The sequence below is a fragment of the Macaca fascicularis genome, chromosome 15 (assembly GCF_037993035.2).
Source record: "Macaca fascicularis isolate 582-1 chromosome 15, T2T-MFA8v1.1".
NCBI classification, from domain to species: Eukaryota; Metazoa; Chordata; class Mammalia; order Primates; family Cercopithecidae; genus Macaca; species Macaca fascicularis.
In genome coordinates, this window is record NC_088389.1 from 4,509,322 (window position 1) to 4,536,616 (window position 27,295).

At 56.9% G+C, this 27,295-nt stretch overlaps 1 protein-coding gene across 3 annotated transcripts in view; it reads right to left on the minus strand.

Annotated features, from left to right (window-relative positions):
• Nucleotides 1–7,815: 7,815 nt before the first annotated feature.
• Nucleotides 7,816–27,295, minus strand: part of COL5A1 (collagen type V alpha 1 chain) — a 208,645-nt gene continuing 189,165 nt past the window's right edge. Inside the window, exons 64-66 of one of the 3 annotated variants that reach the window (XR_012424123.1) lie at nt 22,107–22,307; nt 17,090–17,323; nt 7,816–10,203 (exon numbers count right to left, since the gene is read on the minus strand). Coding sequence is in view for 2 of the 3 variants with exons in the window: in XM_045374232.2 (XP_045230167.2) it covers nt 10,057–10,203; nt 17,090–17,323; nt 22,107–22,175 (450 nt within the window). In the remaining variant the exon portion in view is untranslated. The remainder of the gene's footprint in view (nt 10,204–17,089; nt 17,324–22,106; nt 22,308–27,295) is intronic. The other 2 variants (XM_045374232.2, XM_045374231.2) reach the window with 2 other exon arrangements.

Consider the following 27,295-nt stretch of genomic DNA (forward strand, 5'->3'; position numbering starts at 1 on the left):
AGGCTATGGGTTCATCACAACCCAACCAGAGTAGAGCCAAGGCAGCCTGCACATCCTCCCAGCTTGGGCTGGGAGGACAGGAGGAGGAGCAAGCCCAGTCCTTCCAACCCCTGCCGGCTTCCCCAGGCTGAGGACATGATGGGGATGACCCACAGAGCTGGGGAGTCTCTCCCAGGCCTCAGAGTCCTTTGGAGACCTGGCCACACTGGGAACACGGGCTGTGTGCCTGAGCCTTGTATGCCTGGAGGGACTCTCCTGGGGGAGCAGTGTACCCTTGAACACTGCTGGCACGTCAGGATGGGCTTCACCGGGCCCCTGGGCAAGGATGACGATGCTGCCTTGTCACCTTGCAGGCTGCCTTGTCAGGGGAAATCTGGACAAACATCCATGCCTCCCGTGCCTCAGTGGTCACCCCAGGGCTGTGGGACCTTGTCGTGGGGTCTGCTCTTCCCATGCGCTATGGTTGCACATCCAACACCCTCAGACGGCCACACCGCCTCCCTGGATGGCCTGCCTCGCTTCGGTTGGATCCTTGGCCTGTTTCCTCTCCTCTGTTGAAATGGTCCTCATGACAAAGTCTCATTTGTGAGACTGTTGGATCGGAATGAATGGCTCCCTTTTATGCTTCGGGTAGGTTTCATTATATTAGAAATATTTAAATCTGACTCCCACATCTCCACGCAGTGGTATGTTTCCTATGACACGTACGTAAAATATATGCTTACGTTTTATGTCTGCATCTAAAGCACCCACTGTTACACGGGCACGCCTCCAACTCCATCTAAAGCACACACAATGCTTTGTGTGCACTCCTCTAACTTCATTCAAAGCGTACGAAATGATACTTCTGCACACCTGTAACTTTAACGCATACATAATGTTGCATGTGCGCACCTCTAACTTTATTCAGTGTGGTTTCCTGGATCCCTCTTCAGGAGGTTTTAGTATTCGACTTCATGCAGCTGCAGGCCCAGCCCGCTGTGGGCTGTGACGGGAGACCCCTTCCTGCAGAAGTGCGGGTGTGTGGGGACAGGTGGGGCTACTGTCTCCATGCAGCTGAAGTGAAATGAGTTCTAAGCGCAGCCGAGCAGAGAACGCTATGGGGTGGGGTGTGGGGCCTCAAGCACCGCAGGTTCTACGTTCTAGGCTTAGAAGGCCTAGAGGTGGACCTAGAATGTGAACTTTTAGGGGGCTCCCTGGGCGACTCTGACAGGCAGCCAGGTTGGGGACCACTGATGGGCAGACACCAAGAAACACCAGGAGCATTTCTGCTGAGCGCAGGCCTTGTCCCATCAAGAACCTGTGGCTCCCCTGGGGGGGTGTGACCCCATGCTCCCTGGGGGGGTGTGACCCCGTGCTCCCTGGGGGGTGTGATGCCGTGCTCCCTGGGGGGTGTGATCCCATGCTCCCTGGGGGGGTGTGACCCCGCGCTCCCTGGGGGGTGTGACCCCACGCTTCCTGGGGGGTGTGACCCCATGCTCCCTGGGGGTGTGATCCCGTGCTTCCTGGGGGGTGTGACCCCGTGCTCCCTGGGAGGTGTGAGCTCATGCCTGTTGGTGATGGAGAGGTGCAGCTCCCCAGTGGGGAACAACCAGGACCCGGCCCTGGGAGGCATGGATTCGGGAAGGCCCTGGAGGCCTGCATGAGGCAGTGAGAGCTAGGAGGTGGTGTCCACACTGGGAGCTGGGCCCACACAGTGGGCATGAGGGGTAAGCATCAGTGAAGTTCCGGGGGTCAGGCAATTGCGCCCTCCCGATGGCCCTGGAGCAGCTGCAAAAGCTTCCTGCTCTCCCCTCTTCCCCTTCTCCAACTGACTCCCGAATGCAGACGCCCCTGGCCCTCCTGGGCTGTCAGAGTCCGGGGACATTCACTAGGACAGCCCTGGGCAGCTCAAAGGAGCACTTTGGCCTGGCACAGGCCAGCTCCAGGGACGCCCCTACCTTCCTCCTCATGCATGGATGGGGTTTCGTCACCAAGACATCTGCAGGACAGGAGCGGGGCCACATGGCCAGAGTGCTCCTCCATTCATGGGTCCTACGTGCAAATGGGCAGACAGGAGCTCTGAGCCGCAGATTCCACGAGGCCACATGGGGCACTGGTGGCGTCTGAGCCTGGGTCACTGAGGCAGCTGTCCTCAGCCCGTTCTCACCAGGCCACAGCTGTCAGTGGGGAAGCGTGTGTACACGCGTGTGTGCTCCTGTGGGGGTCATGCCTGTGGCCGAGCATCTTCTAGAATTCTCTCTTCTCCCTTCCGACCTCCTCTTCTCAGCAAATCCCATCAACCCCACCTTTGAAACACCTGGAGCTGGAGCGTGACCCACTCTCGTGGGTCTGCGCCGCCCCCAGCCTGCGTCTGGGTTACTGCCCCATGCGGCTTCCCTCCCCATCTCTGCTCAGGCCACACCAGCCCCTCCCGCTTCCTCTCCCTCTCCCTCTTCCCTCTGGCCTCTGCCCTGCTGTTCTCTCTCCTGCAACGTCCTTCCTGCCCACTGGGTTCCAGGCAGAGAGAACCTTCCCAGCAGCCCTGGTCACCCGGGAGGGCACTTCAATCCCCACCCCCCACACACTGCACACCCCATACACACAGGCGCACGCAAGCACGCACACCACATACACAGGCACACACCATGCACACAGGTAGACACACTATACACATGCAGCACACACCACACACAGGCATACTCCCCACAGGTGCACACACAGGTACACACACCACACACACAGAAACACACACACCACACACACAGGCACACTCCCCACAGGCGCACACACCGGTACACACACCACAGCCACACACACTACAGACACAGCACAAACCATACACACAGGCACACACCACACACAGAAACACACACACCACACACACAGGCACACTCCCCACAGGCGCACACACAGGTACACACACCACAGCCACACACACTACAGACACAGCACAAACCATACACACAGGCACACACCACACACAGAAACACACACACCACACACACAGGCACGCCCCGTACACACAGGCGCACACAAGCATGCACACCACATACACAGGCACACACCATGCACACACACGCACACACACCACAGCCACACACACACTATACAGACACACCACAAACCACACACACAGGCACACTCCCCACAAGCACACACAAAGGCACACACCACACACAGAAACATACACACCACACACACAGGCACACTCCATACACACAGGCACACACACCACAGCCACACACACACTATATAGACACAGCACAAACCACACACACAGGCACACACACCGTACACACAGAAACGCACACACCACACACACACACAGGCACACCCCTCCACAGGCACGCACACACACACCAGCACACACACCACACAGGCACACGCACAGACACCACCCCCACACACAGGCATACACCACACACACACCATACACACACAGGCACACACACCACATACACAGGTACACACACAACACACGCTTCACATAAACACAAATAGCACATGCAAAATACACACACCACATAGCACATGCACACACATGTGCCTTACACACGTGCCATACACACATGCACATCACCCACACACACACACCACACGCATGCACATTGTCTCCTCCCCTTTACATTCCCTCAGGTCTCATTCCTCTGGGCACACCTCACCCCTGCCTTGTGGGTCTTGGTCAGCCCATGTCCCCTGGAGTGGCATCTCCTTGAGGGTGGGTTCTCCCTTGCTGCTCCCACCTGGCACACAGCAGATGGTCAATGAACTGCCACTGAAGGAATGGAGGCATGAATGGATGAATGAAAGAGTGGATGGATGGATGGATGGATGAAATGATGAATAGATGGATGGATGGATAGATGAATGGATGGATGGATGGACAGATAAATGGTGAATAGATGGGTGAATGGATGGATAGATGAATGGATGAATCAAAGGGTGAATGAATGTGTGAATGGATGGATGGATGGACGGATGGATAAATGATGAAGAGATGGATGGATGGATAGATGAATGGATGGATGGATGGATGGACAGATAAATGGTGAATAGATGGGTGAATGGATGGATAGATGAATGGATGAATGAAAGGGTGAATGAATGTGTGAATGGATGGATGGATGGATGGACGGATGGATAAATGATGAATAGATGGATGGATGGATAGATGAATGGATGGATGGATGGATGGATGGATGGATGGACAGATAAATGGTGAATAGATGGGTGAATGGATGGATAGATGAATGGATGAATGAAAGGGTGAATCAATGTGTGAATGGATGGATGGATGGATGGATAAATGGTGAATAGTGGGAGGAGGAAGGCAAGGAAGGCAGACCAGGGGCATGCACCCCCCCTCCAGGATTCCTTCTCCCCAGGAAACTTCCCAGAGCTGCCACCTACAACCTCGAGAAATCATGGGACTCCCCTTGCATGACGGGTGCGAGGGGAGTCCCACAACTCTGGGTCACAACTGTGCCATGGCTCAGCCGCCGGCCTCGCTGTGACTGAGAAATCAGTTGGATCCCAGCCCTCCTGGGCCCCAGCCAGCCAGGTTGGCTGAGAGCCAGGGGTCTCTATGCACATCCACATGGAAGCCCACCCGTGGCCCACATGGAGGCCACTGCCCAAGGCGGGCTAGGATCTTGGTGGCCAAGGGCCCTGGCAGGCAAGGAGGTTCCCTCACCCCACACCTGCAGCCCAGGGGCCCAGCTTTGCAGGGACGAGGCCTTTTGGCAAAGCCTCTGTGCTTGCCAGGCTGGTGTGCACACATTTCCCCTCCTGCCTTCCTTCCTCTCAGTCATGCTGAGGACACCCTGAGGGCCCAGGGCACTAGTGCTAGGATAAAGGGGGGCTCAGGGACATCTCTTCCGATACAGGAAGCTTGAATTAATTCCCGCTCCGGATGGCAAGTGACAACCTGCTTTCTCCTTTGCGGGAATAGACGTTTTCCCTCATCCAGCAAGGATCAACCTGGCCCGCTGGGAATGCTTAAAATGAAAGGACAGTGATCACCCACTCCTGCTGGGGTTTTCCACGCGAATCCCACTCTGGCTCATGAGATGCAGTGAATGGCGACACAGCCCCGGCCCCAGCCTCTGTCTTTCTCACAGGGATGCGGTGGGCAGGGAGCGGATCTCATCTCCAAGGCTGAGATTGGGGACCGGCACCCTGTCTTCAGGAGACTCAGCCCAGGCCAGGACATGCTCAGGTGCTTGCTGAGGAATCGCCGGGGCCATGACGGTGGGAGGCAGAGGTGTGCGGGCTGAGCCCAGCTGTTCTGCTCACGTTCCTGGTGACACTCATTGTGAACACTCATGGGACACCAGGCCCAGTGCCGGACCTCCAGCCAAGCTTGCAGGCAGGTGCTTTCATCAGCCAGGCTCTTAGGGGTGAGGCGAGGTGCACAGAGGAGCCAGGGGCGGGCCTCGCTTGGGAGCCTTGGCCTTGGTCGCCTCACTTGGAGGCTGAGTTCACAGTGCTTGCCTCAGATGAAGCTGGCAGGTAGCTGAGCTCTGTGCCTGCAGGCAGCGGGGAGGAGTCGCATTGTAACTCCCTGGATGAGAGTCACTCTGTCTCCAGGGCACCCCCAGCAGGACCTCAGCTTTCCCCTGGGCCAGCCTCACTTAGCTTGTCCTGGAGCTTGACCCGGGGAAGAGAGGGCCCTCCGGGTTGCCGGCCTCTACCTGGGTGGTGCATCTAAATGAAATCTCTCTTTCCAGTCATCTCCGGAGCCAGTTGCAAAGGGAGCATCTCCAGAGGCTGCACCCAGGAAGGGGCTCCTGCCGTAGCAGCGCGTTTGCCAGTCTCTCAGCTCCTGGGAGGCTCCTCCCTTTCCAGCCTTCCCTGCCCACACCCTCGGGGCACTTCATAGGAGGGGGCAGTCCCTGGAGGTGGAGCAGACCTCACGCCTCCTGCTGCCTGGGACGGTCAAAGCATCATTGTGAGTCTGAGCCGCCGACTCCTCCAGACCAGGCTGGGGCCCCTCTGCAGGATGCCTCTCTGGAGGACAGATCAGCTGCCCACCTGTGCGATTCTGGCCGCTCCACCAGCAGGCACCACGCCGACTGTCCGCCCACCTGCCTTGCTCTCTCTCCCGCTCTGGATGCAATGGCAGGGACCTTCAGACCCGTCACCCTTTGACGACTGCGAGCGTCCATTGCCGGAGTCACTTTTCACTTTCCCAACTCAAGTGCATTTATTAGGCGCCATCCTAATCTATTCCAGGATTTTAAGAAAGGGATGGGCTGCTCAAATTCATGATGACTGAGTTTTAACTGGCGTGTGTCCCTCAAGGCGTCTCTCAATGTGGCATTTAAACAGTTGATGTCGGGAAACGGTTGCCTCTTCCAGCCCTGCACATCCTTGATTCGTGGACCGTTTCGGTTCGTTCCTGGCTCTTTCCAGAGCTGGTCTGCCACGTGGTACCTTGCCACAGAGAGTCCAGGCATCCAGCCTGCCCATCATCATTTCATGTGGAGCCTCCTCCCCAAGGGCTGCTGGCTATGAGTTCGTAATTTCCCTCTGAGCTATCACAGTGATCAAACAATTGTACCCAATGTTCTGCCTGTGGATGGCATGGGTCAACAGCCTCCCATCCTCTCACAACAGCCCCAGCTTCCTGGGGCAATGCTGCAGCATACCCTTCTGTTGTGAAATTCGCCCCATCCTTAGGCACCTACACAATTCAGGATCACCTAGGTTACCGGCTCTCCGACTGAACGTGCAGCAGAGTTGCTTAGAGGCCTGCTCTCAGATGACTCAGCCCTCTCCCAGGGCATCTGGGCCAGCCGGTCTGGGATGGGGCTCAGGAATTGGCACTTCTAACAAGGTGGTGCCATTGCTGCTGGTCCGTGGACCCCGCGGGAGACCCACTGGCCTAGGTTCTTCAGCAGTAATAAACAGTCCCTGATATCAGTGGCTTTAACAAAGCAAAAATGTGCTTCTCCTGCTCCTGCTACCAGTTCTCACAAGCTGGCAGGGGGCTCACTCAGGGAACCTGCTGGTGATGCAGTCCCTCCATGAAACGTGGCAGGTGCTATGCATGAGGGAACCACACCTTCAGACTGGAAGTGGCGAACGCCATGTGGGCTCAAGGTCACTGGCTGGAACGAACCCCATACCTTCCCCGACCCCTAGTCACAAGGAGCCAGAGACTCTAATTCTGCTACACAGTTGGAAAGGCAGTGCTGGAGAGCTTCCAGAACATTCCTGCAGGGCGCTAACTGCCCGGAGTGAAGAGTGAGGCCAGTACATTGGTGGTGTGGACGCCCAGCAGTTGCTGAAACTCACATCTTGGGCTGGTGCCCGGCCATGTTCTAACATCCTCCCAAGGGCACACAGCTGTCCATGCCAGCCTTGGCCTCTCCTGAGGGACAAGCTCCACCTAAGGACAGCCGGGGTCATCCCTTCCTTTCTCCGGGTGGCCAGTGTGGTTATCTCCAGAGCCCCTAGTGTCCTGGGACTGTGTCCTGTCTGGGAGGGGCCTGGCCACCCTTAAGAAGACAGCCACTCACATCTGTTTAGGGTGGAAACAGCCAACTCGATTTATTGAAAATCTATTACAATTATTCCTTTGTTACACAGGTTTAGAATATTTTAAGGTATCCTTTCCTGGGCATTACAGTTAAAACTTACGACATGTCTACCGGATTTTTTGAAAATGTACAATGCATCATTTGACATTGTATTTCAAAGGGCCTGATGTCCTAGAATCTTTATCTTGGGTTTGTTTTTTTTTTTTTTTGCTTACCATTTTTTCTTTTCACCAGCATTTGTCCAATTATATATATATTGGGAGGAAAAAATAAAATTACACCAAAAGAATTTCTGCAAATATAAGAAGTAATTTTATTGCAATATACTGTGGCAAGAGTGGTCTGGGGAGAACGGGACATATTTTGAAGTTCAGTACAAATTATAACAACTTTGAAGGGACCACAGAGGAAGCAAATGACAGGAGAAAAGGACAAATTGGATGGGATGAGAAATGAAAACAGAATCACATGACCTAGACGCAGTCCACGGGGTGTTGCGGGGCAGTCCTCGGCTAAGGCTTTTCTTTTGAAGAGGTGAAGGTGACAGTCATTGGCATACGCTGGCATCCTGGGCTCCAGAGACTCTCCAAGCCAGACTTTTCTTTGGCAAGAGCAAGACTTATTTTCCAGGGAAATTTGGAAAAGCCGCATTGGTGGTATTGTGTTCCTCCTGGGTGACTTGGTTGTGGCTTCCTAAGCTGGAACTGCGTTCTGGTGGGGGTGGGGGACAGCACCAGAGCCCTGCGGGCTCACCCCGAGGGCCCAGCCTGCATTTCCCACAGCGGAAGGAAAAGGCGCTGCACCTGGGCAACTTTTCACAGTGAAGAGATCGCCTTTCCTGACTGCCCCTCGGGTCCTCCTGCCCGCAGACGGCAGCCCCCCGACCTCGACGGCCAGGAAAGGGTCCCCCAAAGGGGACCTGACCCACCCCGAGCTCTGGAGCTGCTGACGCTCGCATCCAGGACATTTGAGATGGGAATCCAAATCGGCTACTTGGAAATGAAGTGCTGCAGGCAGCCCTGGAGAGACTCATGGAGTTCACTGTACATTATTCCATCTACCGAGGCAGCGCGTGGCACGACTGAACGGCTTGGAACAAACACAGAAATTAGCACCACAAACACTCAGGAACCAAATACAATCCGCTATGGTCACACCACAGACAATGCAGGAAGAGGCTTTTTATTGCTTGTGTGTGTTTTCAAATCAAGTAGGCACAACCCAGTCCTCATAACAGCCCTCGGGAGTGGACGCACTGGGGCGGGAGGGCGCCGGAGAGCGCAGGAGGGTGAGTGCTTGGCTATCCTGCCCAGTGGAAAGGAAAGTGACGTGCATTGATCTTAAAGTCCTTGGCAACAGACTGTGGAGGCGATAACAGGATAAAGAAAGCAGGGAGAACGAGGCATGGCCAGGTACCCCGGTGCGCCTTCGAGGAGACCTTAAAACAGATAGCACCACAAGAGAGAAGTATAAAAAATAAGCACCAATTTTCATTGAGTTATCACCTACAAAAAATGTGGTTTCCCTGCCCTGGACATTCTCCCATCAGGCTCTGTGGGAAGAAAAGCGGAAAAAAGGAAGCAAATAAAATTAATCTAAACCTGTGTTTTAGTTTAAGTGCATGTAGAAAAAAGTAAAATATCAAAAATTTTTTTTCCCTCCCTATTAAAAAAAGGTCTAGAGTGAATCAAAAACTGTCTGAAAAGGGGCACTGGGACCTGCTTTTCAACGGCAGCATCAATTCTTGCTGCCCCGGGTAAATCTCCAATTTATTGCACGTTCTTGGCCAGGGCGGGGGTGGGGAGATTTCCTACTTCTAATCAGAACTGTCCTGCAACCCAGAATCCATGCCTCGCCCATTCTGTTCGCGGGACTGAGACTGGGTTTCCGTGCATGATTGAAAGCCAGGCACACTTAACATTTATAACAATACAATACAAATATTTACTTAAAACTCACAAAAACATAAGCACCTTTAATCCATCGGGAAGGCACCTGCAGAATGACATTTGGCCTCTGAATGGATCGTGTTGGGGGTTGTTAAAAACGGAGGCTTTGGTGACGGTGGGATGACCTTTACAAGGCTTACCTCGCAACATTTTTTGAAGGTCAGGGGAAATACGCATCTTCAAGTTGAATTTAGAAAAAAAAAATACAGCGTCCACATCTGGCAGTCCCTCCCCCAACCCCTGCGAGCTATTCACGAACAGGATTGGTCAGGCGAGCTGGGGGGCCGGAGGCCTGGCCCCCGCTCCCGGGGCGCGTGGGTGTGGACAGAGCGTGGGGCGGGCCCAGGCGCTGTGGTGCAGCTAGGTCATGTGATTCGGCTCCGGGTGGGGGCGCGGCTCCTTCCCTCTGTTCTCTCCGGGCTGGGGTCCCACGCCCCGCGGTGCCGAGGCGCAGATGAAGTCAGGCGGGAGGGGAGGGAGAAGCCTTCACTGTCCAGGATCAGGACGTGCACGGGACACTCACGAACGAACGGCATGCTGAGGTCACGAGGTTGCTCTCGGGAGCCCGGGCTGGGCGGCTCCTAGCCCATGAAGCAAGCTGGCCCCACTTCAAATCCAAATTTCTGTGACGCTTCACCGAAGTCATTGAACATGATGTCCACGATGGGCACCTGCTCCACTTTGGGGGTGTCGATCTCCAGAACCGTCTTCTGGTAGCCTTTCTTGGTCTGGGGAAGAGGGAGACAGGTGGCCGGTGGTTAAGAACAGTAGGGGGTCTTGGGGTTTACCAATCGCCTCCCATACTCTGGCTGGCTCGGAAACCCGGGCTGGTGTCCTGTCTCCCACCTATGGCTGTGCTTCCCCGGGCGAGTGTTGGAGGAAATACAGCTGATCAGAGCATGCACTTAACCCCTGTGGATGTCCCGAGAGTCCCCCTTGCACAGGTGGGAAGGGGGTGGGGTGGGCATCAGTGAGGCGACAGGACCCTCCCAAGGCTTCAGGTGCAGCTGAGGCTAACACAGGATCGGAGCTGATCAGCCTACCCTGTGCCCAGTCCAGACTCCTTGTGATACCCCAGGTATTTGCTTCCAGGCAGCCCCCCAGGACCCAGGGCCAGCTACAGAACAAGCAGGGCACATGGGAAAATCAAAGGGTGGTTCTGGATCAGCAAAGGAAAGAGTCCAAGGTGGCACTGGCAGAGCCTTGAGCCACGTAAGACCCCCCTACGACCACCTGCCTCACACCGCCTTAGGCACTCGGTGGGCTGCGTCTTCACCTTCACAAGTATGGGAAGGTGTGGGGACCTTCTACACCCTCTGGTCCAGAGGAGTCGTAGGTAAACTGAGGCACAGAGGGCCGGGGTAGCGCAATGAACCTGGCCTGCACGATGAGTCGGCACCCATCCCTTGCTCAAACCAGCACAACCCTGGGTGCTGGGGTGGGGGATGGAAGCCTAGGAGAGGCCTCCTCCCTCCCAGAACACAGGCGGCGAAGGTGTGAGATTCTTTGGTCCCTCCCCAAAGCCACCCAAATGTAACTCGCGGTGTTCGGGGCATTTATAACTGAGGCTGAGCTGGCCCTGCTGTCCTGTCAACTTCCCCCAAGACAGGGGCCTCGGAGGTTGCATCTTTCCCGCAAACCAGGAGCCTGCAAACGCATGCTGGGCAATGGCTTTTGCCACCTCAGACCCAGACCGGATTTACGGTCTCAGCGGGATCTGGACCTGGGAAGGATCTTCCACTGCCCCATCCCCAGAAGAAATGATCAGATAAGCAAGTCGAGCCAGCCAGGGTTCCCTCCGGGGTGGGAGGCAGTGTCCCCAGGACACAGCCCTGCAGAGGGCCCAGCACAGGCTCCCAGGCCAGAGATTTCGATAGCAGACAGCAGCTCCAGCTCCCCTGGTGTTCTGCTCCCTGACCTATGGGGAGGGCGTGGCCACGAAGGGCCTTATTCTCCCCGGCTATGATCTTAACGTTCCCGTTCCCAAGGATGGTGTTAGGAGGTGAGGCCGTCGGATGGGAGCTGAGGAGGTCCTGAGGGTGGAGCCCCATGAGTGGTATTAGTGCCCCTATAAAAGAGGTACCCAAGAGACTCTGCCGTGTGAAGGTGCAGTGAGAAGCTGCTATCTGCAGCCCGGAGGGGAGCTCACCAGAGCCTGCCTTGCTGGCAACCTGGTCACAGACTTCCAGCCTCCAGAACTGTGGGTGACAAATCTCTGGTGCTTATGAGCCACGCAGCTGGTGAGATTTGTCGTGGCAGCGAGTGGACTAAGAGACCCTGAGCTAGAGCCAGCCAGCCGCGCCTGTCCCAGGCTTCTGACGCGCGGACACGGAGTGAGATAAACATCTGTGGTTTTAAGCTGCTAAATTTGGGGGGCTCATTGGTTACGAGCAATGGATAACCAATTCACTTTCTGTGACTCAGTTTCCTCAGCTGGAAAATGGGCACGCCAACGTCATAGATGCACTGTGAGAATGAATGAAGCTCACCTTCCCTGCATGCATTCCTGGTATTACCCACGAGACTCTCGAGCTTCACCTCCTAATGTCCACTTCTCCCCACGACCCTGCCCTTCTCACAACCCTGCCTCGATAGGAACACCTTTCTCCTTACTGCAGCTGGCTCGGCCTGGAATGATTTTCAAGTTGGGATTGGAACTTCAGAGCGAACGCGAGTTCTCGGGGAGCTTGTTAACCCCATGCACCTCTGACCCCCGCCCAGAGAGGCTGATTCCGTCAGGCTGGGGTGGGACTCAGAATCTGCATTTTAACAAAATGGGTGTCTCAGACAATTCTGATAGGCATGTTCATGACTGGCCTTTGAGAAATGCTGTCCTAAAGGACCTCACCACAGGGCGCCCCGGGGCTCGACAGCAAAAGCACACGGTTCCACGGAATGCCGAGTGTGGGGCAGACAGCACCCTGTGGCCAGCTCAGCCCTGCAGAACGCAGCTGGGATGCTGCTGTCCCACAAGCCCGCCTGGGGGTGGCCACAGCTCTCCCATGGAGAGGAAGGGCAGGGCCAGTCGCAGCTCTGCGGTGGCTGGGAAGGATGGGTAGGCAGCAGGGCTGGACACAGGATATTCAATGAGAGGCAGCCACCCATACCCTCCAGGGGTGAAGCCCTGCGGGGTACTGACCTCCTCACCCTTCCCACTGGCGAGGAGCGAGAGACCACCCCTGCCTGTCTAGGCCCCTCTCCTCAGGCCTCTGCTCCCTCGCCCGGTCCCACTCAGGGAGTCCAGTGAGATGCTCGGGCCTGGCTTCGCCGGGCCACTGCAAGGCGGCACTGTCCTGGGGAGCTACGTGAGCTTGGCGACAGGTCAGCAAGCCAGCAGGCAGTGCCCGGCCTTTCTCATCCACCCGGGAGGCCGGGCAAAGCAGTTCTTCTCAGCGGTGGCATCGGTCACAGCCCTTCTCAGCGATGGCATCAGTCTCTCCCCGGAGGGACGGGCGGCGTTTGCTGAGCTGTCTGGTGATTTCAGGGGATTTATGGGACCCCTCTGCTCCCATTATCAGAGTGCTTAGAGAGGGGCGTATTTAAAGTAGGCCGCTGCAAGCCGCTCTGTTACCCCATTATTCCAGAGGCATAAATAACCATTATAGGCCAGGAACGGCCCCCCAGAGGCGCCGAAAGCTGCACAAACACCAGGATTTATGGGGCGCGCTGCCTGGGCCCTCCTGCAGGTGATTTGTGCCTCTCCACTGGGCCCGCTCAGCGGCCCCGTCAATCAGGCGTCCCAGCCACACGATGGCCACGTTGGAATTCCAATTTCTTCGGCCGTTATTACAATATGAATCACGCGGACCTCTGGGGCCCGAGGCAGGGCTTTTGCCGCTGGCCCAAGTTCGGGGCATCGGGGCCTCCTGCAGCAGCCCCCGTAATTAAATGAGAGGGTTGTGACTTTTCAAATTGCGGCTGGGCTTGTCAGGGACGAGGGTCAGCAGGGCACCTGCGAGTCCAGGCCAGCGTCCCTGCATGCCACCCCCATGGCCGCCTTGCACCCAGCTCCACACTGCTGCCACTGCCTACCGTTCCACCCAAACCTCCCGTCCAGCCTGGCCACACAGCCTGCCTCTGCCCTCTGGGGTTATGCAGTGTTGAGCCATTCTCTCTCCATCTTTTCAAAGTCAGAATCTTTGCTTTCCAGAAGTAAAACGGCCCTGGAGCTGCTTCTCCTCTCCCAGCCCAGAGTGCAGTCTGGGTAGCCCCGTGTTTCCAATCCCGTCTCTGTGTGCAAAGACACTCTAAGGACAGTCCTGGAATTCAGGAACGCCTGCCATGGGGAAGGGGTGAGAGAGCGGGCCAGTGTCTCCTGACTTGTAGCACTGGGTGGCTAACCGGACCCACGCTGCTGACTGCCTGAGGACGTGGCGCGGTCTGGATGGCAGCTGCACTTGGTTCTCGGCTTCGAGGGTCCTGATCCTCGGCCCCAGAAGTGCCAGCTTCTTTGGGTTCCATGGGGAAGAGGAAGGAACAGGTCCTCTATGCCCTTGCAGCAGGTGAACCCTCTGTACTCCCTTCAAACCTTAGTTCTCTGTGTAGAACGGTGCTTCTCCATGGGGGAGATTTTGGCCCTGGGAGATGTGTCTGGAGACATTGTGGGTTGCTGTCACTCGGTAGGGCGGCTCCTACTGGCATCTAGTGGGCGGAGGCCAAGAATGTCAAACAGCCTGCAGCCCCCATCAGAGAGCCGTCGGGCCTTGATGTCAGAGGGGCTTGCTGGGAAGCTGCTCTTGGACCCGGTTCCCTCCGCATGGCTGATGGGACCAGAACCAGGAGGTGATGGGCGGATGTTACAGACAAGTAGACTTAAGCCCCGTTCTCAGAAGAGCTTCCTCGTCCTGCGGCTCTGCAGCCATGGCCTGGGCTGTCTCAGGAGGTAGTAAGGTAACTGTCAACCGAGGTATTCAAGCTGCAGCTACGCCAGGAAGGGGCTATGGTGAGAAGAATGCTGCAGTGGGAATTAGGAGCCTCAGCTCTGCCACACCTGGGGACCTTGGGCGAGCCGCCGTAACTCTCTGGGCCTCAGGTTTTGCGTATGTAGAAAGAAGGGAATGCTGCTATCGGAGGTTCACATTCGGAAGTGGGGAGCGTTTCTGGTGGCGTTTGGCGCACCCAAGACTGGCAAAGTTACATGTCCAGATGCCAACAGCACACCCTCATCACCGGGAGACACTGGGCTGAGCGACAGCCCTCTCTGCTTGTGGAGTTTAAGCGATCCCGGCTTGACCCTATCCCGGGATGCAGGTGCAGCCAGGAAGTCAGGTTCTGAGACCAAAGACTTCTGGGACCTCCCAGAAGGTCATGGAATGAGTAGGGGCAAGAGCTTCAAGAGGAACTGGGATGAAAGAAGTTGGATCTTCCAGGAAGGCCTTAAAGGCAGCAGGAGCCTGTCTAAGCCAGATTAGGGAGCCGGGGTCTGGCCCACCCTTTAATCTCCACAGGTCCTCTGTGGGATCCATCTCTCTAGCATTGTCTTCCAGGAACCTTCCCCTCTCTGGAAAGCTGTTCCTTTCCCTTTACCAGACTATACCCACTGGGCCAACTAGTTTCCCTTTTTGCCATGGAAGCCAGGAAGCTCAAAGCCAAACTCAGGGATCTGTCACTCCAGATCCTGCCTCTCCTTTACAGGGTTCCTGATTTCTCTTCACCTCCATGCTTACTGCCTGACACTTGTGATCCATAGTATCTAAAAATAGTCACAGGAACCGGGTGCTCATCCAGGGCTTGTAGTGAGTCAGACACAATTCCGAGCTCTAAAGGCATGGTTTGATGTGCTCCCCAGAAAGCCCTGTGAGGCAGGTGCTACGTTATCCTCATTTGGGGAGGACGGGTAAGGTCCCTGGCATTTTTTAATGCCTCTTTCCAGGGATACAGATCCATCAGCCTTACACAGGGATGAGATGAGTTCGGCACATTCCACAGTCAGATCTGAAGTACTGACCCCAACCAATCGCAGAAGGCAGTGGCGGCGACAAGTACTCCCAGTGGCCGCGGGATGGCCCTGGGAGACACAGCGTTAACCCTCAGTGTAGCCCTTGGGCAGCAGAGAAAAGGAGCTGAGCGTCCTATGGCTGAGAGCCAGGTGCTCCCCAGCGGTGCTGGGCAGGGGGAGGCGGGATTGGAACCCAGGTCCACTCTGCTCCCAGGGCTACAGACGGTCCTGGCAGTCTCAGTCAGCGCCACCCTCTGGCTTTCCTGCCTGCCCAGGCCTCACTCTGAGGACCCATCTGTGCTGCTCAGAGGAGGGCACCCTGCAGGGCTGGCCCTAACGCCAGCCCCGTTCCCCTCAGGAGCTGGCCTGGGTCGGCGCCATGGCTTGGACGTTCGCCCCCTCCAAATCTCGCATTGAAATGTGGTCCCGGTGTTGGAGGTGGGCCTGGTGGGAGGCGTCTGGGTCACGGGGCTTGGTGCTGCCCTTGGGGTAATGAGCGAGTTCTCGTTCTACTAGTTCCCATGAGAGCTGAAAAAAGGGCCTGGCACCCCCTCGCTTCCTCTCTCCCGTGCCTTCCACACCCCAGCCCCTTCACCTTCCCGAGACTGGATGCAGCCTGAGGCCATCACTGGATGCAGATGCTGGCACCACACCACCTTCCTGCACAGCCTGCGGAGCTGGGAGCCAGGTAAACCGCTTCCCATTCTCCCAGCCTCAGGCGTTCCTTTCTAGCAACACGAAGGGACCCAAACGCTAAGCGGTGTTTTCTGCAGGGTCTCTCAGGAATCAGCGGTGGAGAGAACGGGCTCCAGTGTCAGTGACAGGAAGACCCACAGACTGGGCTTCTCAGCGACTCCCACCTCCAACCTCTAAAAGGCCACACGAGGGGGACATGTCTGAGGCTCCCGCAGGCCTGGGATCTTGGGGCACAGCTGCACCCTAAACACCTCTGGGACACGCAAGCACGTCCCAGACCTGTGCGATGGCCCTGGCAGCCCTGGGAGGAGCAGTCTCGAGGAAACCTTAGCGGAGGTGAGCCCCGCTCGCTACGTAGAGAGGAGGAAAAGGCGTGCATGTGGGAAGGCCCACGGGGGGGCAGAAAGGCAGGGGTATGAGCACCAATACCAGCCCTGACTGCCCGTGAGGTGTGAGCAAGCCTCCCACAGCTCAGGCCTCCGTTCCCTTGTCTGGGAGCAGAACAGCTCTCCCTGCACGGAGAGGGTCCACGGGCCGGGCAGTCCAGAGAGCTGGCAACTCTCCGTCTGCAGTGTTTCCAGCATGGCCGTGCTCTCGGGAACAGGCCCAGCTTAGTTCTGGCCACTCCCAGAAGAGCCCTGTCCAAGGAGAGGGAGGCTCCCAGCTCCAAACTGGAACCACAGTGGGTCCTCCATTCCTCACTCCACACCACAGCCCTGGATGGGGCGCGGGACCCAGGCCCCTGGCTTTTCCAGCCAGGTCTCAGATGTCCCGTCCTAACCCACGGAACTCTCCAAAATTCCCGGAGCTCTGGCTACACAGGCCTGGGATTCCCAGTCTACCCTGCAACTGTGGGGCTGCCTGGGGGCGAGAGCCTGGTCCGAGGCCCTCACTGCCCTCCGGCAGGCATCCTGGGGACAGGTCAACCTGTGCTGAGTGAGGCGTGAGCAGGGATGCTGGGGGTGGCGCGGGACACTCACTGCACAGCCGTCCACCAGGGCGCGGATATAGGGGTTGTTATCATAGGACATCTCCTCGTCGTTGGAGCCCAGGAAGCGGATGGCCTTGTCGTAGCTGCCCGTGGCTGCGTCCTGCCAGGCCACTGACTGGTAGCAGTGGTAGGTGACGTTCTGGTGGGCTGAGGCACTCAGCAGCCGCAGGAAGGTCATCTGTACCACGCCCACCGGGTTGCCCTCGGCGTCCACATAGGAGAGCTGGGGGGACAGGGGGGTTGGGGCTCAGCAGGGCAGGGACACACACAGCAACAAAGCCCCACATCCGCACTGCCCTGGGCTTCACCCACACTGTGTTCTTCTTGGGGGCACTACCTGGAAACGTACTACACCCACAGATCCCCCCCGAGGCCAGCGCACATGGACTCCCCTGGGCGTTCCCAGGAACAAAGGGAACCGTGCCTCATGTCCTTCGGGGCCTTAAATAATCCACCCACTCCTCTTGGCCTGTGTAGGCTCGGCACCTGTGCTGCCTCCTCCAGGAAGCCCACCCAGAATAGATGCTCTTGCACTTGCTCTGTGGCTGCCCTCCCCAACCTCAGTTTGTCACAGTGTCTTCCCTAACAGACTGTAAGTTCACAGAGGGCAGGATGGCATCCTTCTTGCTCGTTTCTGGCCCTGGTACCCACTCCATGGCTGCCCCAGTGTGGACTTGATAAAGCTTTGCTGCATGGTGAACGGCAGCCAGTGTCTCCTGGGCCAGCGCCCACTGCAGTCCCGGCTGCAGCTGCTCTCCTTGCACCTCCACCCACGCCCTCCTCCCCTTCTGCCACCTGGGTGCCTCCATCCCAGATGGTGATCTGGGTCTGCCTGGTTTGTATGTGTTGAGTGAACAGAGAACCATTCTCAAAAATACGGCTTGCATGAAGACTGGCCTCTCATCCCTAAAACACAGAGCTCTGCACCCGATCGCTAGGTTGGGGCACCTGGAGCAGCAGGTGAGCCCTGGCTTCCCCTGAGTCGGGGGGTGCCGGGCCAGAGAGGGGCATTAGGTTCCCTGGGGGTGAGAGGAGGAGGTCTTAGAGCCCCCCTCCCAGCTGTACCACACTTCTCCCTGCGCCCTGGACAGTAGGCGGCCTCCTTCTGCCCCGAGCCACTGACCGGCTCCTCCCTCTGCCTGGGACACTCCCCACCCGGTAGGAGGTGCCCCCACTGCTGTCCTTTGGGTCACACTGCCCCTAGGGAAGGCTCCTCCCCACCTCCAGCCTTTAAGGCTGGCTTAGGGCCCCTGGTCTGCATCCCAGCCCTCCCTATGTCCCTCCACTCCAGCCCTGGCCCCCTATCATCCTGCCCCAACGCTGGCAAAGGAAGGTGCTCACAAGATTATGTGAACAAATGACCATCTGCCGGGTGCCCAGGATGTACAAGGCCCTGGCCAGGGAGACTGTGAGAAGCTGGAGCCAGAGGGGGCACGAGGCCTCAGGGAGTGAGTGGGCCAGCTGTAGTGAGGTGCTCGGGGGAGGCAAGCCTGAGGGTCAGGGCTGTGCAGATGGCTGGGGTGACCGGGGACCCTCCTGGAGGCACGGGGGTCCTGGATGATGTCTGGCACGACCACTCAAGAAAGGCCACTCCTCCTCTTCCCAGAAGTGTCCCCTCAGGGCAGTGAGCAGGCTTCCTGTGGCCAGAGTGGCTCCATCTGCCTGCCTCGCCTGTGCCAAAGGTCAGCCGGGGACTCTGGGGACATTGACCCTCCCTGAAAGCCCTCCCAGGCTCTGCACAAATCCAGAGAAGGCATCAGAGAAGGACAACATGCAGCTTCTTTGGTGGCCTCTCCAGCATCACTAGCTGGGTATCCAGAACTGGGCTGCTCAGCTCCACCAGGCACAAGGCCCGTGCAGGGCATCCTGAGCGATGATGCATCTCACTTTTGCATCTGTTGCAAACTCAAGGTTTCTGAAAAGCCTGACACTGCCAGGGGACATGGATGCATCTTAGCTCCCTGAAATGAAGCACACATCTCTCCCGGCCTAGGCAGGGCCTTGAAGGACCTCTCTGCAGGGAAGGCCTGGCTGGGCAGGGCAGCCTGTCCTGTTTGCAGCGTCAGGGAACGAAGCAGGCTAAAGCCAGGGCCTGAGACCTGCTCTGCCCACTCCTGTGCAACCGCTGCCTCGTGGTGGTGTGTTTTGGACCCTGCCTCTGGTCTGCTCCGGAAGAGCCCCAGTGAACACGGGAAGGGAACTGACTTCAGTGTTACCACGGCTGTTTGGACACCAGGACTGGGAGGAGGGTGAACACACTGCAGGACCCACTTTTTCAACAGATGTCACTAGAATGTGCCCAAGGTGAGCAGCCGGCCCGGGGCCTGGGCCTTCCCAGGGGCGAGGGAACACACTGCGGCCCCAGGGCTATCGGTGAACTCCACTCGGACGCAGCCACGAGAACCTTAGAGGCAAACCTTGAGGAGGAAAAGTGAATACCAACCGCCAGGCTGTGCCATCCGGCGTCCTTCCGGGAGGGAACGTGACTGACTCAAGGAAGGGTGTGCACCACAGGGAGCGGCGGTGGGCAGCACCGGACACAGAAGGACCTGAAGCCCCCAGTGCCCATGGGGCGGCAGGGGGGCCCGGGGGCATGGGGCACGCAGCCCTGCATCGGAACTCCAGGGTCCCATGGTGAGGCCCTGCTCTCCTGGTGGGAGGGGTCTCTACAGTATTATCTCAATATGGTGCATCGTGGGTAGCCCTGCCCAGATACAATTCCCATTTCTGGTTTTTTCTTTTTTGTTTTCCTTTTGAGATGAAGTCTAGCTCTGTCCCCCAGGCTGGAGTGCAGTGGTGCGACCTCAGCTCACTGCAACCTCTGTCTCCTGGGTTCAAGAGATTCTCCTGCCTCAGCCTCCCGAGTAGGTGGAATTACAGGTGCACACCACCATGCCCGGCTAATTTTTGTATTTTTAGTAGAGATGGGGTTTTGCCACATTGGCCAGGCTGGTCTTAAACTCCTGACCTCAGGTGATCCACCTGCCTCAGCCTCCCAAAGTGCTGGGATTACAGGCGTGAGGCACCATGCCCAGCCTATTTCTGCATTTTCTTTTTTAATAGAGATGGAGTCTCGGTGTGTTGCCCAGGCTGGTCTCAAACTCCTGGGCTCAAGCGATCTGCCCGCCTCAGTCTCCCAAAGTGCTGGGATTATAAGCACGAGCCACTGAACCCAGCTGAAAAATCCAGTATCTTTGAGGAGAGGCCTCCATCTACCTCTTGTCCACGTATGATCTTCACAGAGCTAGAAATAAGGCCGTGGAAAGATCCTGAAGTAAGCTGACGTGTTCCCTGGGTCGTCCCTTCACCCCACCCTTCATCCACTGTCTATGGGACAGGATGAGAGGTGGAAATGGGCTACTCGGGCTGAAGGTTGCAAATGAGGTTTCACAGCCATCTCCTCCAAGCGAGGAAAACAGGCTCTTTCTACTTTTCCCATGTTGGAGGTGCTGTGAGAGGCTCTCTTTGGAGGCTGAGAGCTGTCATTGCGGGGAGAGGGCAGTGCCGAGCACAGGCTGGTAGCCACTCGCAAGACTGCAGAATGCACCCTGCCACCTCGGCCCCCAGCCTCCCCAGGGTCCCTTCCCTGCCTGAGCCCACACCAGCATCCCCTACGCTCTGTCCCTCCGGGCCAAGCAGCCTTGGTCCCGGGCCCTCCCTGTCCCCGGGTGTTTCAGGTCCTTCTGTATGCCAGCAGCTCTTTTTGGAACACAGCACAGAGGCGGCGGCAGAGAGGAAAAGCAGGAGGAGGAAGGGAGAAGGGGACTGCAAGTCCACGGCAAACCACAAAACAGGAAGCCTCCAGAAACACGGCCACAGTGAGCACAGACCCTCGGAGTGTCTGCAAAGGAGCTGGTATCTGACTTGAAATCAGTAACAATGAGGGCACGAGAGATTAATAATCAGCTGTGAATGCCTTCAGGTTACAAGACGAGAGGCTTCAGGGGTGCAGACAGGGCAAAGGCGGCTCAGGGCCAGTGCTCTGAGTCCTTGGGGAAAGGATGGCCTCTGTGTCCACCCAGGGAGGCTCGGGCTGGTGCCAGGGTGCAGCAACCAATGGCAAGTGGTCAGGCCAGAAGCCGCAGAACCCACGGGCTAGCTTCTGAGTGAGCAAGGCCCTCCTTTGAGGGCCACTTGGGAGTGGGGTCACCAGATCCCAAGAAGGGAAGGAAAGAAGGAGAATCGGGCCCATAAATGGCACCCAGAACCCATCAGTGTTCTGGAATCGTGGTCCTTTAACTTGCTGGGAGAAGAGACGGAACTCTGCCCTGCATTCCAGGAAAGGGCCCAAATCCAGCTCCCGTGGGGCTCCTAGGGGGACACTCCACGTGGCAGAAGCAGCCACTGTCCTCACATCAATGTGTCCAAACTGGCTCTTGGGCACTACACCGGCCAGAAGAACCTCCTATGTGTTCCTTCCTGGGAGGACAACGTCTTTTGCTTTCAGGGATGGATTCCGTAAGACTCGATCCCCAAAAGCAAAAGCAAGATTCGTACAGTGGTGTGCAGCGTCACTGGGAATCTGCAGCCCGGCGGGCAGAGAGACGGCCCCTCAGCCCTGAGCAGCCGGGGAGAGGGGATCCGTGGTGCAGGTTCTAGAAGGAGTTCTGAATGGCTTAAGTGGTCTTGGATCCATATCCTCTGCTCTGCCATCAGACGCAATGAAAGCAGCTTCTGGAGCGTCTGACCTCAGTGCCCAGGTGCCTGGGGCTGCACCGTCTGTGGGCAGAGGTGCAGCTCAGGCTGGGGCCCACACCCAGCTCTGGGCGCCCTGCACAGAAACGGAAAACCATCCGCCAACTCCAGGCTGAAATGCACTCTTGTCGGGGTGACGGGGGTTGGGGAGAGGACTCCACACCTAGCTGAGTCTTGCTGTCACGTGACGTGGAGCAGTTTGGCAAGAGCGGTGTGGCACACATGGCAGCGATGGGTGCCATGCAGAGCCGCGAGCCAGCCGTGCCGCAAGCAGGCAGTGCCGAGGTGGCCGGGCCGAGGTGGCCACTTACCAGGGACCCCCGCTTGTACTGACTATACCAGGTGGAGGGCTGCTCTTTGGGCCAGCGGGCCATTTTACTCTGTAAGATACGAGATGGGCGGGTTTAAAGTGACAACCGCAAAGACGCCAGAGGCCACCTTACCAGTTTCCCACGCTTGAATTCACTGAACCAGGAGCCCGGGTTTTCTTTGGGCCAAGAAGTGATTCTGGCCTAAATGTGCAGCGGGGAGGTGGGGAGGGAGAGAAACAGAACAAGTGGGTTACTTCTCTGGCCTCCAGAGCAATGCCCCACGCTCTCCCGGCCCCTGGCACCTGCGTCCTCAGGCGAGGGGCTGCGGGGAGGCCCCACCGAGCACCTCTGATGCAGCCTGAGGGCCCCGGCCCTTGGGGAGACTGACGGTCACGTGAGAATGAGCCCGGCCCAGGCCCTCAGGGGATGAGCCTGGCCTGGGCCTTGGGGGAGACTGGAGGCCACATTAGGAGCCTGGCCCTGGCCCTCAGGGAGACTGGAGGCTGTGTGAGGAGCCTGGTCCCCGCCCTTGGGGAGACTGCAGGCTGTGTGAGGATGAGCCTGGCCAGGGCCCTCGGGGAGGCCGTGAGGAGCCTGGCCAGGGTCCTCAAGGAGACTGGAGGCCACATGAGGGCCCAGCCCCGGCCCTTAGGGAGACAGGAGGCCATGTCAGGAGCCTGGCCCTGGCCCTCAGGGAGACTCTGGAGGCCACGTGAGGAGCCCGGCCCCGGCCCTTAGGGAGACTGGAGGCTGCGTGAGGAGCTGGCCCGGGGCCTCTGGCCCCTGCTGCTGCCCACGAAGGGTGCGCTCTGCCTGTCCTGTTTTGCATGTTAGTCCCCAGGCCAGCGCCTGGTGCTCAATCACTGCTGGCAACGCTCACTGAGGGAGGGAATGAATGAATGAATGAAGAATGAATGAATGAAGAATGAATGAATGAAGAATGAATGATGGGCCAAGGGAATGGTAATAAAAGCCAACATTTACTGCAGGCAAGGGGTGGGGGCACCCTCATCCCATCCTCGCAGCCTTGCCTGGCTGCTGCGGCACCGGACTGTGTGTGTGTGGTGTGTGTGTGCATGGTGTGTGCCATGTGGGTATGTGGGGTGTGTCTGTGTGGAGGGTGTGGTGTGTGGTATGCATCTGTATGTGTGATGTGTGGTGTGTACTTGTGTGTATGGTGTATGTGAGGTATGTGTGGTATGCATCTGAGCGTGTGGTATCTGTGTGTGTGGCATGTGATGTGTGTGCGCGTGGTATGTATATGTGTGTGTGTGATGTGTATCTGTGTATGTGGTGTGTGTGTGGTGTAATGTGTGGTCTCTGTGTATGTGATGTGTGGTATGTATGTGTGTGTGTGGTGTGTGGTATGTGTGGTGTGTGTAGTGTGTTATGGGTCCATCTGTGTGGTGTGTATCTGTGTGTGGAGTGTAGTATGTGTGGTGTGTATTTGTGTGTAATGTCTGTATGTGGTATCTGTGTGTACGATGTGTAGTGTGTGATGTGGTGTGTGGTGTGTGGTGTGTATTATGTGTGTGCTGTGTGGTATCTGCATGTGTGGTGTGTATCTGTGTGGTATGTGTGGTGTATGTCGTGTGTGTATGGTGCGTATCTATGTGGTATATGTGGTGTTTATCATGTATGTATGTGGTGTGTATCTGTGTTGTATATGTGATGTGTGTTGTGTGTGTGGTGTGTGATGTATGGTGTGTATCTGTGTGTGGTATGTGTGGTATGTATCTGTGTGTGTTGTGTGTGTGATATGTGGTATGTGTGGTGTGTATCATGTGTGTGGTGTGTATCTGTGTGTTTCATGTATGGTGTGTATCTGTGTGATGTGTGGTGTATGGTATGTGTGGGTGGGGTATGTGGTGTAGTATGTGTGGTATGTATCTGTGTGTTTGATGTGTGATGTGTATCTGTGTGGTGTGTGGTGTATGGTATGTGTGGGGGGTGTGTGTGGTGTGGTATGTGTGGGGTGTGTGATGTGTGGTGTGTATGGTGTGTGGTATGTGTGGTATCATGTATCTGTGTGTGTGGTGTGTGATATGTGTGGTATCGTGTATCTGTGTGTGTGGTGTGTGGTATGTGTGGTGTGTATTGTGTGTGGCATGTATCTGTGTGATGTGTGGTGTGTATCTGTGTAGTGTGTGGTATGTGTCATGTGTGGTATGTATCTCTGTGTGTGGTATGTGTGGTGTGTATTGTGTGTGGTATGTGTGGTGTGTGGTGTGTGGTATGTGTGGTGTGTACTGTGTGTGGTATGTGTGGTGTGTACTGTGTATTGTGTGTGGTGTGTGTGGTGTGTGGTGTGTATTGTGTGTGGTGTGTATTGTGTGTGGTGTTTGTGGTGTGTACTGTGTGTGGTATGTGTGGTGTGTATTGTGTGTGGTATGTGTGGTGTGTATTGTGTGTGGTATGTGTGGTGTGTACTGTGTGTGGTGTGTGTGGTGTGTACTGTGTGTGGTATGTGTGGTGTGTATTGTGTGTGGTGTGTGTGGTGTGTGGTATGTGTGGTGTGTACTGTGTGTGGTATGTGTGGTGTGTATTGTGTGTGGTGTGTGTGGTGTGTGGTATGTGTGGTGTGTACTGTGTGTGGTATGTGTGGTGTGTATTGTGTGTGGTGTGTGGTATGTGTGGTGTGTACTGTGTGTGGTATGTGTGGTGTGTATTGTGTGTGGTGTGTGTGGTGTGTGGTATGTGTGGTGTGTACTGTGTGTGGTATGTGTGGTGTGTATTGTGTGTGGTGTGTGTGGTGTGTGGTATGTGTGGTGTGTACTGTGTGTGGTATGTGTGGTGTGTATTGTGTGTGGTGTGTGTGGTGTGTGGTATGTGTGGTGTGTACTGTGTGTGGTATGTGTGGTGTGTATTGTGTGTGGTGTGTGTGGTGTGTGGTATGTGTGGTGTGTATTGTGTGTGGTGTGTGTGGTGTGTGGTATGTGTGGTGTGTACTGTGTGTGGTATGTGTGGTGTGTACTGTGTGTGGTATGTGTGGTGTGTATTGTGTGTGGTGTGTGTGGTGTGTATTGTGTGTGGTGTGTATTGTGTGTGGTATGTGTGGTGTGTATTGTGTGTGGTGTGTGTGGTGTGTGGTATGTGTGGTGTGTACTGTGTGTGGTATGTGTGGTGTGTATTGTGTGTGGTGTGTGTGGTGTGTGGTATGTGTGGTGTGTACTGTGTGTGGTATGTGTGGTGTGTATTGTGTGTGGTATGTGTGGTGTGTGGTGTGTACTGTGTGTGGTATGTGTGGTGTGTATTGTGTGTGGTATGTGTGGTGTGTGTGGTGTGTGGTATGTGTGGTGTGTATTGTGTGTGGTGTGCACCTGCGTGTGTGTGTGGCTGAGGCTTCTTGGAGACTGACACGTGTGCAGGTGGGGGCTGCTCACTGGCTGCCTGCCTGGATCATATGCAGCCAGCTCACTCTGCCACAGGGCACCACTTGTGCCTGCTTCCTGGGAGGGCGCCCACTTAGGGCCTGCTTTCCTCAGAAGCCGAGGCTGTAGACACACAGGCTGGGCCCAGCAGGGCGGGCCTCAGTGACGCCGCGGAAGGCACGGATGGATGGGTGGGTGAGCGGCCATTCCTCTGAGAGGAGACCTGCATGCTGGGTCCCAGCAACAGGACAAGGGGAGCCCCGGCTGCCCGAGGGTCCACTTGCTGCAGGTGTGGAGTGGAAGGGCCCCCAGGGCCGGCCTGTCCCCAGCCTGGACTGACGGGGGCCCACGTCGTGCGCCATGAGGACACAGAAGACTGATTCTTGGCTGAACCCCCCAGCCTTCTTGAGCTGGCCTCATGCCAAGAAGGCCAGAAAAGGGGATCCCCTGGAGGAAAGGGGTGTCCCACCTGCCTCTCACGCCACTCAGAGCTCTCCCACCCTCTCTCGTTTCCAAATGTGCCACTGTCGATGCCAAGCCCGGGCGGCGTGAAGGCAGCTTCCTCCTGGAAGAGCCCCAGGATGTGGGCGAGTGCGGCTCCCCCAGCCTCTGCTGTGAGCCTCCTCCAGGTCCAAGGGGGCCGCCTAGGAGAGCGTCTCCACTTGCCCTTGGCCAAGCAGCTGTAGCCCAAGCCCGAGGCTGCAGCCCATGGACGCCTGGCTGGTCAACACCTGGGGAGCCTGGGGTCACTCGGCGGCCCCACACAGCTGTGCCGTGAACACCCGCCACGGCTTCCCAGGAAACCTCTGAGTCTGGAGGACTCTGTCCCGTGATTTCCACAGCGGAGCGGCCACCCGTTTGCAGAGGCAGGCCGTGAAGGAGGGCCGAGAAACCTCTTTTCTAAGGGAATTCCATGCAGGGCCTCTCTGGCTGGACTGAGGGAAAGGAGAGCTGAGATGGAAGGTTCCCGTGTTTGGGTTCTCTCTGAACAGGTTTGTCACTAGGAAGGCAGGTTCTCAAGGAGTTAAAACTCCAGGTGGGGGAGGGGACCCCTACACTCGGAGCCCCACAGATCTCCAGCCATGTGCAGCCTCCGCTGTAGCCAGTGGGCTCCTGACCCAAAGCGGGTGCTGAGTTCAGCACGGTCAGGGCGTGATTGAGGGGTAAGGGGATGGCAGTCCCCAGGGAGAATGCAGCTGCTCTTCCCCTGGCAGGAAACTGCTTCTGGGGCGCTGAGGGTGTTAGGAAGCGGAGGCTGCAGGGGCGCACAGGTCTGGACCTGCACAGCAAACCGTTGTGGCCCCAGAAACAGGTGGCCTTTGCCTGGGGCCACGCAACAACCACGAGCTCATGGAGGAGTGGCCGTTCAAGCTGATGCAGGGGCACGAGAGCTGCAGGCTTGGTCACCTTCCAGGAGCGACAGGGAGACCCAGTCCTTACCTGGCCTGGACCAACACTGGACCTGCTTCAGGTGCATGCTTGAGGGATAGCAACACATGCCCGTCCACATGCATGCACATGCCAGCCACATGCACCCACACACCATCCACACACATGCACACGCCAGCCACACACACCCACATACCATATACGCACCCACATCAGCCACACGCACCCAAACACCATCTACACACCCACACACCAGCCTCATGCACCCGAACACCATGTACATACCCACACACCACACACACACACCCACACACCACCCATGCACCCACACACCATACACCCACATGCCAGCCACGTGCACCCACCACCCACACACATCCCACACAAGCCATACACACACACCAGAGACACCTACACACACCCCCACAC